At 38.5% G+C, this 13,625-nt stretch overlaps 1 protein-coding gene across 1 annotated transcript in view; it reads right to left on the reverse strand.

Annotated features, from left to right (window-relative positions):
* Positions 1 to 12,963, reverse strand: part of FAM135B (family with sequence similarity 135 member B) — a 127,256-nt gene extending 114,293 nt beyond the window's left edge. Inside the window, exon 1 of the mRNA XM_041420809.1 lies at positions 12,887 to 12,963. Coding sequence (XP_041276743.1) covers positions 12,887 to 12,963 — 77 coding nt within the window. The remainder of the gene's footprint in view (positions 1 to 12,886) is intronic.
* Between the last annotated feature and the right edge of the window lie 662 nt (positions 12,964 to 13,625).

The raw sequence follows: 13,625 nt of genomic DNA on the forward strand, positions 1-13,625 counted from the left end.
TAAAAATTAGGAGATATTACAGCTGAAGTGACAGAGATACAGGAAAGGCACATGATTTCCACTCAGCTTTGGTCAGAGAATGCACACCTGGAGATGGACCTGGGTGCTCTGGGTTGGCCTTGGTCACCGGCCAGCTTCCTCACTCCCCTGCCTCAAAAAGAACAGCGGGAGAAATGAAACAAAAAAATTTTCTTGGCTCAAGATAAAGATAGAACACTTACCATCACAGGGAAAACAGACATGGTTTGGGGAAAATAATTTATTTATATTTAAAAGCAGAGTAGGCTGATGATAAACAAATATAAACCACTTTCCCTGCATCAACTCCTTTTTATTTTGAGGCTCAGTCAGCCATATTCTTTGATTCCTGACTCCTCTTCCTGCCTTTTTCCCAATCTCAGCCTTGCTCCTTTATTCCCAGCTCCTCCAGCTCCTTGCCCCAGGGGCTGTCTGTATCTGGGGTGGGGCAGCCCCGGGCTCTCCCCACAGATCCCCTCCCTGCTGTCCCTGCTTCCAGTACCTGCACAGGGACCCTCCAGCTTTCCTTTTCCAAAAAATAGTTTCAAGAGACAGATTTGTGATACAATGTCTGCATCACATTTCCTTTCCTCACCTTTCTCAACAAATGGGTCATCTCTGTGTCTACCCACTCACTCCACAGAAACAAAACTTACTGCTAAATGTGGGATCTTACCAAAATTCACCTATATTTCTCATTGAAGTGCTGGCAGCATTGAAGGGACACTTCCCCCTCCACCAAGAAGGATGAATGCTCTCTTCTGAAAGCACACTCAGTGCTGGCACAAGCCTGACAGTTCTAGAGATGGAAATCCCATTTTCTGCTGAATGGATTCAGCTCTAACAACTATACTGAAATCTCTTCACAATTTTTTTTTTTTGTCAATATGAGTCCTCAGTCCTTTACAGAAAATCTATACAGAGAGGTGGAAAGAGTTCTCATTCCCAATTGTATCATGAATCTGTCCCCCTGCTCAAGCTCTGATCTCATTTTGAGCTAATCCTAAAAATATTAATATTAATAATGTAAGAATTCACAAAGCTTTGTGTTTCAAAAATTTTGCCCCAGAAGAAATTATTCACAGATGAAAAAATAGAATCAGAGCAATACCGAAAAACACAGCAGCAGAGACAAATGATCATGTGTCCACCTGAGCTGCCTCCAATCTCTGGAAACACCAAGAATTTGCAGCCACTTATCTTTGCAGCAGTAAAGCCTCCAAGTTGCTTGCAAATCTGCTCTTTATGTATGAGGGGACTTATTTCCAAAACAGCTAGAAGTGAAACCCACACTTATTTTCCACCAGGATCCATGGAAAAACACTCCCCATAGAGTCACAGAGGCACAGAATAGCCTAGAATGGAAGTGACCTCAAAAGATAATCTAATTCAGCCTTTCATGGGAATGGAAGACAGGACATCATCCAGGAGCTTTTTCTGGACCAGTCACACCTAGAAAACCTCCAGAGATGGGGACCCTACAATGACCCAACCCCTGAGATTGTTCCAGTGAATGATTATTCTCACTGAAAAAATTTCTTTCTTCTAAGGGATGAAACCTTTTCTGCTGTAAATTGCCCTTTGTCTTCTCCATGTGGCTCCTCATGAAGAGACAGCGTGTCCTCTTCACAGTTGCCCTGGAATACTTACTGGGACACTCTGATGAGATTCCCCCTGAGCCTTCTCCTCTCCAGGGAGATGAAACCTTCAGTAAGAAGAGATCTCCTGCCATTCTCAGAGGTCAGGTCTTTGGTAATGTCATACCCGGGCTAGGACCCTGTCAAACTTCACACAGTTTTTGTTGCCTGCTGTTCCAGCCTGTCCAGGTCCCTCCTGACGTGTCCACCTCACCACCAGCTTGAAGTCCTCAGCCAACACAGTGAGGGTTCAGTCAATCTGGCCATCCAGGACATTTATGGATTTGCCATCTACGTTAGAGAATGAAAATGGCTCCCTTTAACAGTTTCTCTACTATCCTTAATTTTTGCAGGACTTTCAGTGCCTGAAACTCAGTGGATTTTGTACCTTGTTAATTTGGCAAGAAGAGAATCTTGAAAAGTAAAGGATATTATCTGCCACCAGGCTAAACTTGAGATTTGATCATCCTAACAGGCTTGACCATCAACTAAGTTCTGCAGAGTCCTGAAGTAGAGCAGCAGGTCAAGAGTAATCCAGCATTGCTTCCAATGAGGGAGAACAGGAGGAAATTTTAATTTTAATTTTTACTGGCATGATGATAGAATATAAAATGTTCAGCCTTCAGAAGACAAGACTCCAGGAGACCCCTTTGCAGCCTTCCAGTACCTAAAGGGGCTTATAAGAGAGTGAGGGATTTTACACACCAGCAGATAGTGACAGGATATGAGATTTTAAAATATGAGAGGTTTAGATTAGGTATTATGAAGAAATTCTTCACTCAGAGGCTGTTGAGGCACTGGCACAGGTTGCCCAGAGAAGCTGTGGATGCCCCATCCCTGGAAGTGTCCAAGGCCAGGATTGGAGCAACCTGGTCTAGTGGAAGGTGTCCATGGCAGGGCAGTTGCAAAAAGATGACCTTGAAAGTCCCAAAAGATTCTATGATTTAGCATTCTTTCTTTATAAACTTTTAAGTGATTGAGCTACCCAGGGCTGTTCCTCTCTGAGAATCTTCCCACCCTGTCCTTTCCTCAAGCTCTGTTGTATCAATTTATCTCTTTCCACTGCTTCACAGAGTTTATCTTGTGAGGAGTACTTGTGAGTCCTGGAAATAGCTAAAACAAAGAGATTACTTTAAAAGGGTCAACAAAAAAAAATTACAAAATCAATTAAAAATCCACAGCTTTCTCAGTATTTGTGGTGGGTTTTGGTTGCAGACAACACTTCAAGAAGTCACATTATAAACTGACTTTTCATTTGTTGCCAGACATCCCTTTGGTTGCAGACAACACTTCAAGTCACATTATAAACTGACTTTTCATTTGTTGCCAGACATCCTTATAAAGATTTATCATGCACAGCCAAACAGGAACAAGAGATTACTAAACAACAGTTCATTTTTCAGCTGCATTTTATTTGTAATACCTTTTATTGGCAGATCCCCACAAATGAATTAATGTTCCCCTGTAACAAAGTGGACGTGGATTGATGAGAGAAATTGATTTGTGTTTGTTAATGTACTTTTGTTGCAGCAAGCACATTAAGTAATTAAAGTGCTAAAAGAGATCTTCCCATCCAGGCACACAATATACTGAACTCCATTAATGCAAGGACAAAGGACAACTGGTTTTTTCATTGCATCTTGAGTGCACCCTATCTGCAGCATATACACCATATAGCTTAATTGCATCCATAGTTTTAAACAGTTCCAAAAACAGTTAATATAGCAAGGAAACTCTAAAGGATTGCATGTCCAAAAAAGAGTAATTACTTTGAGTTGACAGCATAAGCCATTTTAAAACTATCTGATCAAGAGATTGTGTGCAGTTTTCCATTCTTAAAATTAGACTTTGGGACCTTTTAAGCTGAATACAAAGATAGCTGATAAAAGAAAGTCAGAACAAACCTTTCCCATACACAGTAATATTTTCTACTATCACAGCATCTGAGCATTTGTAATTGTACCCTATAAAGAACAATCTTCCGAGATATTATTACTACTCCCATGTTTGTAGATAATAGTTGATGAACTAAAGGGTCGTTCAAGCCCACCTCAGGTAATTTCCCAAAGTCACTACTCATTCCAGCAAATAACAACAGCCAGATGCTGCATTTCAGCTTGGAACAGTTACACTAAAATGCACCATACAAAAGAGCAATGAAGTGTATGAACAGTATTGCCAAAGGACAGGATTGCTTCAAACATGGGACTGGAAAATAGAGGTAAAACCACATCTCCTGGACATTAGGCAGTGCCTCCTCTCTGAAAATAATGTAGACATAACAGTGAGATAAAATACTGGTTTGGGGTTTTTTTCTTCATCTAACACTTCTGAGAGCTTCTCAGATGTTATATCATAAAAATCTCATACAGAATGGGATTTCAAAAAAAAAAAAAAAAAAAAAAAAAAAAAAAACCAAAACTTGTCTCCTGGTGTGTTTATGTGCATGTTTTTGTACATGTTTGTAACTAAAGAGTTTGTAGTTGACTCTTTGGTAATGTCTATGTTTTATATGCCCATCCTTCCCCTTTCTTTTAAAACCATATTTCCTGGAGTAAGGCAATTTGACAATAAAGTCTTGTACTATTTACAATTAATCTTTGAATGCTCACAGTTGCTACAAAAAACCATGACATGTTTTTTGCTCCAAAGCTCCAAAAACAATTAAATATGTAACAGTTTAAAAAAATATATATTTTAAAAATACTGAATCCAGGTTCCATTCACTTATTAAGCAATTCATTGCCGTTAATCAGTGATAGAGTAGTGGAAAGGAAGTGTGGTCTTTGCAAGCCCTTATGTAAAAAAAAAAAAAAAGAAAAATCCCCAAACTGGGCTAAATGTTACATTAGGCTAGCCAAAAATTAAAGCTTTGCCCCTTAACATCTACTTACTATCTCCTCTGAGGAAAGCAAACATCACCCCACTTCAGGTGACATTTATATTGTTGCTTTGATGACTTTCTGAATGAATTATGTCAGCAAGTAGTTTCAATCTCACCTCACATGATTTATATTTATACACAACTATCCCTGAGATGTTGACTAGAGTTCCCAGCTCAAGACTTCCAGATGAACCCATGTCTGCTGCTGGGAATCACTCAGCTCTCTCTATGTGTAAGTCGTGGAAGGAAGCCTAAGCCCTCAGGCTTGTGAAAGGATTTATGTGTATGTGCTGCAACATTTTATTACTTAAGAACAAGTGAAGTGACACAGTTTTAAAGCACTGATCTTAACTAGAACAAGCCAGAAACATGGCATTGGCCTAGACTGTGTCAGGGCAATTATTCTTAACAAGACAGAGTGCCAGACTTTAGTGAATGAGACGGTCTGGTAATAAAATATCTATGAAATGCTTCAAAAAACCAACTCTGTTCCTTGCGTGCAATTTTTTACGGAACGAGAATTTATTCTCCAAGTTTTCATGTGAGGGTGATTGTGGTGTTTTTAGTTCTTCTGGTACTTTTCCTCTCCAAAGCACTCTTCAAACAACAACTAACAGAGGCAGCTGAAGTTACCTGTATTTGGAATTTGTTATCACATTGTTACATGGGTGGGTTGGAAATAGATGATCTTTAAGGTCCCTTCCAACCCCAACCATTCCATGGCTCTGTGTAGCTTACACTGTGTATATCCCTAGGGAAAGCACAGAGTGACCACCAGCAGCAAATCTTTTCTTTAAATACAGGACAAGCTCTTGGGAGGACAGCTAGACCTGGTCCTTGCAAGGGAAAAAGTAAAATCCTTTGATTATACTCAAGCTCTGAAATTTGTTGTGCAGAGTCTGGGGAATCTCTGTCCTGGAAGTTTTCAAGATGGGGCTGGACATGGCCTTGAGTTACTTGGTCTGAATTCAATAATTCCTGCTTTAAGCAGGTATTGGGTTGAAGATCACAGAAATTCCATTCCAGCATGAATGATTCCCTGACTCTAGGATGAGTGTGACTTCCTCAACACAGAAGCAACAAAGAAGCTGTGCAGCTTCTTTCTGCACTCAGTTTTAGCCCATGAAGTCAACGTTGTTTTAGTGATTTACCATCAGGACAATGGTCTCCAGTTATTCACCTGGCTGTTTAGCTTACAGCACAAAAAAGGTTTACGTGATTATCACTAATATGTGTTTTTAGCTGAACAATGTGGTTTGCTGATAAAATTGGGTTCTGCTTTTCAGCTGTATGCAATACTCCATGCCTTAAGTCTTGATGTCACTCTGTCCAGCTCCTCAACAAGTGTGTGACATCCTGAAGGAGCTCAATTTTCAATGCTGCCCTTAACGACACAATGAATGTAAGAATTTATGGGGCTTGTGGCATCAATTCATTGAGGAGATAAACTCTGAGGGTAAAACAGTTAGATCCAAGTGCATCAATGAAGTGCACAACTACTTCTAAAAGACCTATGAACAAAGAGAAGCTACTTTTTTTGTATAAAATCTAGTGGTTCACGTAGAAATTCACCTCAAAGACATGCATGTAGTCCATTAGATCAATATATTTGATTAGCAGAACTTAAGTGGGATCAAAGCCTTTTGGTGATACTCTAGGGGATGACACTTTAAATTTAAGATGTCTGCTTATAGAAATATTTTTTATTTTATGAATTGAACTCATGAAAATAGGAAAGGCAGTGCCAAATTACACATCAAGAGCTTTGAAGAAAATCTTATAATAGTCAATTTTTAATGTTACAGATGATAGAGTGAACTGTCTTCCAGGTTAATGGCTGATGAGCAATAAAAGCTGGCTAAATCCCAGAAGTTTCATTTTGGTTTTTTCTTCTCTTCTTAACTCTATTTTTTTGCCCAAGACTTTAATCTAACATCACAGCTTGCATTTTATTTCCTAGGAGAGTGGATCCGATCTGTTTGTATGACATTCCTCTTGGCTAGCCCTGTCTATATGATATATTTTAATGTTTGTCTTCCAGGAGCAAGCAGAATGGCTTCTCTGCCTGTATCCTTACCTTTGATTTATGAATTTTCCTGGTATGTACAAAGCTTTCCACCTGGATTCCACAGCATCTATACCAAACTGTTCTCTCTGTAAGTATCACCGCCTTTTATCTTTGGATCAGAAATTGTTTTGCAGCATTTACTGATCCTTCAAATATCTTTCTTAAGTCCCAGTTGTTTGTTTTCTGCAGGTGGGGAAAACCAGAGACTATTCTAACAAGACCAGGATCAGAAAGAGAGAGAGGAAGTGAATGTATTGATTCCCTAGAACATAATTTTCTTTCCTCTGATTGTAGCTATGATATTTTATTAAAAATCCTTTCCTAGGATTTTTCCCTCCTGAGGAGCTGGGAGCCTCAGGAAATAAATGTAAACAATAACTATTTGCTGCTGTGGAATGCAACAGGTGCATCTTCCATTGGTCCATGTGGATTGTTTTTAATTGATGACCAATCACAGCCACCTGTGCCAAGGCTGTGAGTAGTCACTAGATTTTTGTTATACATTCTATTCTATTCTTGTTCTTTGTAACCTTCTGATCTTTCTTTTCTCTCTGTTATTTTAGTATAGTTTTAATGTAGTGTTTTAGTATAATATATAACATAATAAATCAACCTTCTGAAATGGAGTCAAGCCTTGTGTCTCCACACATGGGGTGTTTACCTCAACACTCTGATGTGTCCATGAATATAGGCCAATTTGCTGAATGTTGTGGAGTGTGCACTTTTAAGTAAGCTGTTTTAATGACTATTTATCACACTAGTGTTCATGACCAAGAGAGAAACAGTTGCTATCCCATGTGTGAAGGGCGGCTGAAGCAAACTGAGCACTTTCTTTCCCAACGTATGACTCAGTCACCTCATGTTGTGTGACATGGGTGCCAAGTGGGAGCAGAACAAGTGCTGAAGCTGGACCATATGGGTTGAGGAATGGCAAGAGGACATTTGGAATTCTCAGAAGCTCTCAAGTTGCTATAACATTTCTGGGCTCTCCAACATGTGCTTGTTCCAAATTACTGTGTTGCCCAGAATTTTCCCTCTGACATTGCACATGCCTGGTTTTTACTCTGCGTTAACGATTGCTGGGAACAGAGTGTGGGAAACAGTCACAAACTAGCATGTAAAGCATTATCTCAAGGCCTTGAGCAGTGTCTATCCAGGCCCCTTATTTCTGAATTTGTACTAATTCTGTGATATTGCCTTGGTTAGGCAACTTCTTAGGACAGTTGAAGTTGGCTTCTATCTTAGCTGTCTATAGGTCACCAAGTGACACAGAACAGCTACCTAATGTATTTAGGGTTGGGTAAGCCAGAGTATTGCTTATTTAAAGGAGAAAGATAATTTCTAGATACAAGAGCACCCTACTTTCCACTGACCAATCAATTACCTGTCAGTGGAGTTTGCTGAGATTCTGCTCTTTGCCTGCAGAACAACCTCACCTCTGAGGCTCCACTCCATTTATTTTCAATGTTTCCCCCCTGCCACTGGCACAGGACTCCCCAGCTCTCTTCAGCAGACCCAAGTGCCTATAAATTAAAGATGGCTATACTCATTAACCAAATGAGAAAATTGTCTTCACCAGCTGTCATGACAATAACCCATCATTCATGATTTTCATGAAGTTGCCATTGGCTACACTTCAAGACACTGATCTTTATCTTCATGAACACCTGCACTGCAGCTACTTTCATGACTTTAGATTTGTGCTAAACTAAGCTCCATCTTGTCAGTTCAGTGCAGCAGGTTCTCGACTATCACTGCATGACCATGACTGACTCCTGAGAGGTTTTATGCTTTCTCTTTCTTATGCCTTTTTTTTTTTTTTTTTTTTAGAATATTGGATGCTGCCTCAAAGTGAAGATAATATGTCATCACAGCAAGAAAAAAGTCAGTTCTGTCAATCCATCTGTTCCAAGGGACAGCACTCATTATTCTAAAAAGTCATCACTTCCATCACTTTAACAATGCTTACAAGCCCTCTTCCTTTTATTTCCCTCCCCCCTTTTTTTTTCTTCATTTATAATAAAGAGAATTCATGCATCATAAATGCACTAGGTAAGTATTTTCAAAATGACAGATTTACAGTCCAAAAGTGATTTCTATTTCATTTCAGGTGAGAAGTCTGAAGAAATGCATATTTTTATGACAAAGTAACAGGATTTACTTCTGTCCTACTCTTTCAAATTATATGATGATATATATATATATATATATATATATATATATATATATATATATATACACACATACATATATATATTCTGACACTGTCCCTCAAAGGCTCTGAGAAATAAGGTCTGAACCTCTGAATACAATGTGTAGTTTTCAGGTACTCATCTGACAAGAGAGGCACGGGTGGATTGCTGAACCCAGTTTGTTGGGAAAAGGAGCTGCTGCATTTTGTCTGTTAAGGAATGACTTCATGGCTAAGTACACTGAAGCCCAGTTGTCCATCTGGTAGTTAACAGGGATGTTTTGCCACTCAAAAGCTCAGTCTATTAAATCAGAGGACCTTCTTTCCAGCAGCTCTGAATGAGAGCTACCTGGTCTGGTGCTTGTAGGGTTTTGCAAGCTCTGAAACCACTCATCTTTTCTCCAGAGCAATGATGCATTCCTTTTAGAAGAAACCGGACTTCATTTTTCCACTCATTTTTAATCGTCACCACCCCTCACACACATAAACCACCAGTGTAAGTGTCAGACACTTACAAATTGCAGCCTGGAATTTGAGGATTGAGAAGACTGATAAGCAGTTGATTCAGCCCTGTGATCAGTGACCAGTGACTTACTTTGGTCCTTGTTTTATAGCACATTGTTGCCAGAATCCTACCACAGCTCAGGCACTATTTCACTTTCTTTGTGCCCTCTCTTTCCTCACAAACTCCAGATATTACTCACTCGATGGATGCAGTAGTTGTGGGGTTAATTTTTTTTTCCTCAGTCAAACAGATTTTGAAAAGCTTTAAGAAAAAAAGGTGCAGAAAGATTGCTTCTGACAGAACCAGACAAATCAATTAATTGATCTCCGGCAGTCAGGGATAATTTTATTTCCTACTCTATTAAGGAAAATCAGAATCAGTTAGCTAATTTCACTAGAGAAAATGTCACCAGTTATTAAGCAGCACATGATGGAAAGAATTAAAGATGGAAAATTCAAAAATGTTTTGCCTTCCAGAAATTGCATTACTTTTACTCAGCCTTTAGAACTCCGGCAGCAAGTAGCATTGCAAATCCTTTGGTTTGACCAAAAAAAAAATGTTTTCTTCCCCTGTGGCAGCACCTACAGTATTTAACCTTTGATATCTATAAATACTGACAAGGTTATATTTGTGCTCCAGAAGAAGATATATTTAACAGTAACTGACCAAACTACCTGCAACACATAATTTACTGACTGTTCCTGATATATATTTGCCAAAAACATAAAACCATGACAAATAGTCCAAATTTTTCTATAGTAACTATTCATACAGGTGTAGAAACATGATTCAAATAGCACAAGCTGTAGTTCAAATAGTTTAAGGAGCTTCCATTTCTCATGGGGAGGTAGAGGTGGCAACTGGCTGTGCATGCATACAGATTTCAAAATAGCATCCAATAAAACAAAAAATAGAACAGTGCCATTACGAGCAGCCTAACACTTTAAAGCACTTTGTGACTTATGGACAGCAGATCATGTCCTTAATCAAGCTTGATTAACTATCACCCAGTGGCTCCAGAAGGGCTGATTCTTCCTAAATCATGTTGATTTATTCATTCCTTTATTTGAGTGGAGTGCTCTTCATGAAAAGACTCATGGCTGGCACAGCCACACTCTCCCAAAGGGCAATGCCTTCAGAAGGACAGTTAGCCAGGACTAAGTGGGTTGGGAAATATTGCCCTTATTTCTGCAGCTGCCAAGTTCCAAATCAGAAATTTCAGCCTTTTCAGTTAGGCATACAGGAGTAGGACTATTCTGTGTTTGTGGGCATATTCAGGGTTTTTATTATGATTTTTTATTTTGTTTTTGTACCAAAATATTAAGAGGAAAAATAGATGATATAAATTATTATTAAGGCTCTTCATTTTTGTTCATACTTCTGAGGTAAAAAAATTCATCTTTGAGGTAAAAAAACCACAGCATGCTGGGTTCCCACAGAAAATAAGATGAATTTCAATTTCTCTGTTTTTCTGATAGACAACACTTCATAAATCACCTTTCTGACTTTCATCAGGACGGAATGATATTGATTAAATTTACAAGTCACTCAGAGAAGAAAAATGTTAGTTAAATAGAAAATACATATCATTCTTAATTCTACCACACTCTCATCTGTGGAGACCATGTAAGTCCAAGATATTCCAGATGTCTATAGCCAATATCAACAATGGAAATATAAAAATGTCAAAATTAAAAGTGTCCCCAAGTTAAAATGAAATTTGGCAAGCTCATCCACTCCTTCTTTTCACATTCATGCTGCAAAGGGCCTGCTGAGGAGATGAAGTCAGCCAGAGGATAGTAACCAGCAAATATGAGACACAAGGATTTTGCTGGAAATGCAAAGGTTAAAACAATGGAAGGAAAAAAAAATGTAATATTGTGTAGGATACACATAAAGAAAAATTTTTGCAAACAACTTAATGCAGTATAACCTATACTATCATGTGTTTAGAATATTAATCAGTAAAGCAAGGTAAGTACCAGTGGGGAAAAAAAGCAAAGGTAATTAGGAACTCATTAGTGTGACAGCTGAATATATTATCTGTGTTAGTGCTAGGCTTACCCCCACACCAGAGATTTGATCTGACTGTCAAAGCCAAGGAAAGCATTTTACAGAAATGACTGAATGCAAAATCAGACCAATACAAGAAAAAACAGACAGGTCACCGCACTGGAATATGGAAAGATTCCTGGCTAACCTTTGAACATCCTTTTGACTAAGTCCAAAAAAACACATAGCCCACAGATGGGACTGGATTTTCAGTTGTGAGGAAGATCAAAGACATTACAGTGATCACCAGAAACCAAGGGGAAAAAAAAATTTTCTATACTTAGGTTTTCCTTCTGTTATCATAAGGACCAGAATGCACATGAGATTTTTTTTTAATAGCTTGGATAAACCAAACAGCTCAAGCATAGATGTTTCTTTTTCTGTTTGACACCAGTATTTGACATAGTCAGAATACTCTCTAGCATAAAGTTGGTGGATATTCTCTTGGAGAGAGCAACAGAATGACAGATGCCAGTTGTTAAAACCAAATAGAGCTGTGTTTCCTTCATTCAAGTTCCCAGCATTTTTCCCACACAGTTCATCAAAGTAAATGAAATAACAAAATGCTTCTATACTGATGGAAACAGCTCTACCTAATCCATCCCAATACCTGAAACAATTCCCTGGTTTTTGTAAGGGAAATGGTGCTTGAGATAGACAAATCAGCTGTGAACCACCCCTGTGCCAAGCCAAGGCTTGAAGAGAATATTTTGTGTTTTGTAAATATCAGTTGTGGTAGGTGAAAGAAAATTCCTCTAAAGTATTCCTCTAAACCCACTGTTTTGCATAAAGTACCTTCTTTTGACCTGAGTGTCCTGATCTTCCCCAAAAGTGCTTCTTTGTCTAATTTTTCTTCATTGAAGAACACCTGTGGGGTGCAATATGCAAGCTGAGCAACAGCTCACACCTGGCCAGGCTTCTTCACAGCATGTTCTTTTAAAAAAAATCTACTAGGTTTTTAAAAATCTACTAGGAAGAGTGGTGCAAAAATAATAGAGGCAAAAGTTTAACTAGACCAGAGCTGTACATCTTCTAATTTATGGAGATGTGAAAAATCAGTGTGGCCACCAGAAGCAGAGCTTTAGACAAATATGAATATTCATTTTCCCTTCAGAAATGGTGGGATTCAGCTAACTTTCATTGAAAGAATATAGTCATTAGATTTATGGCCCTAAAATGAAATTGTTTGCATTATAATTCAATGCAACTATCATTTACCACAGAGACTCAAAACCAGTCCAGAAGCATTTAAAACAGCCATTGTACTTATATCTGAACAGGGGCTTAAAATAATTTGGAGCATTACAACATTGTATTGCAAAAACAAGTCAGTCACTCTGAGTTTATAGTGAAAGTAATGTACATTGATCTTCCTTGACAGCAATGAAAGCCCAATGACATCCTTCTCTGCCCTGGAGATTGCATGAAATATAACTGCACTTGGCAGAAAAGAACCTGTTTTGCAATTTAACTCTTTTCTGTAGGTTGCACCTCTGTTGTCAGCTGCATATTAATGGAAACATCAACTCACCCCCTCTGGAAGAGGTCCACATTATGGAATTTGTGTAGCTCCACAGAAAACTCGACCGTTCCCTGAACCTCAGACATGGTTTTTTCAGGTCATCACCTAAATAACACATATATAAAGACATTGTAAACGTTTGAAGTATTTTACTTAACAAATCCGTGAATGGATGATTTCATTTTGGTTGGAATCTTGGGGTCCATGCAAAGCTTGAAATCGACTGATATCAACTGGAGTCTTTCCAATAACATAATTTGGCTCCATCTTCAGGAAAACTCACTAAAAGCCAGATCAAAGCAGTAATTAAGAGAGGTAAGAAGTCTAATTAAGCCTGAGGACAGAATGATAATATTATGAAAAGTATAAGAAGCAAAAGTAAATAACATATTATGTGCAAGAAGCTCAAAGCAAATTTTAATTAACTCTCTTGCTGCTCTTGTATGGGAAATTGATTTATTTTCTTCTCATTTTATGAAATGGCAGATTTCCAGGGTCAGCACAGCTCATTTCTGTAAAAGCACAGGCCAAAAAGACAAGAACCCTAGATAGATAAGAGCAGAATTCAGATTTTCCTTTTTTTTGACCCCTGCTATGACTTAAATAAAGTCCCAGAAGGGAAGCTTCTGAGGGAATATGAATAATTTAAATAATAATGAATGGAAGATATTCTTTTAAAGAAAATGCTGACAGTCATGGCACCTAATAGGCCACAACAGTCAGATCAAGATTTTGAAGCATTACAGCC

This window comes from Onychostruthus taczanowskii, unplaced genomic scaffold (assembly GCF_017590055.1).
Source record: "Onychostruthus taczanowskii isolate IOZ18803 unplaced genomic scaffold, ASM1759005v1 scaffold66, whole genome shotgun sequence".
NCBI classification, from domain to species: Eukaryota; Metazoa; Chordata; class Aves; order Passeriformes; family Passeridae; genus Onychostruthus; species Onychostruthus taczanowskii.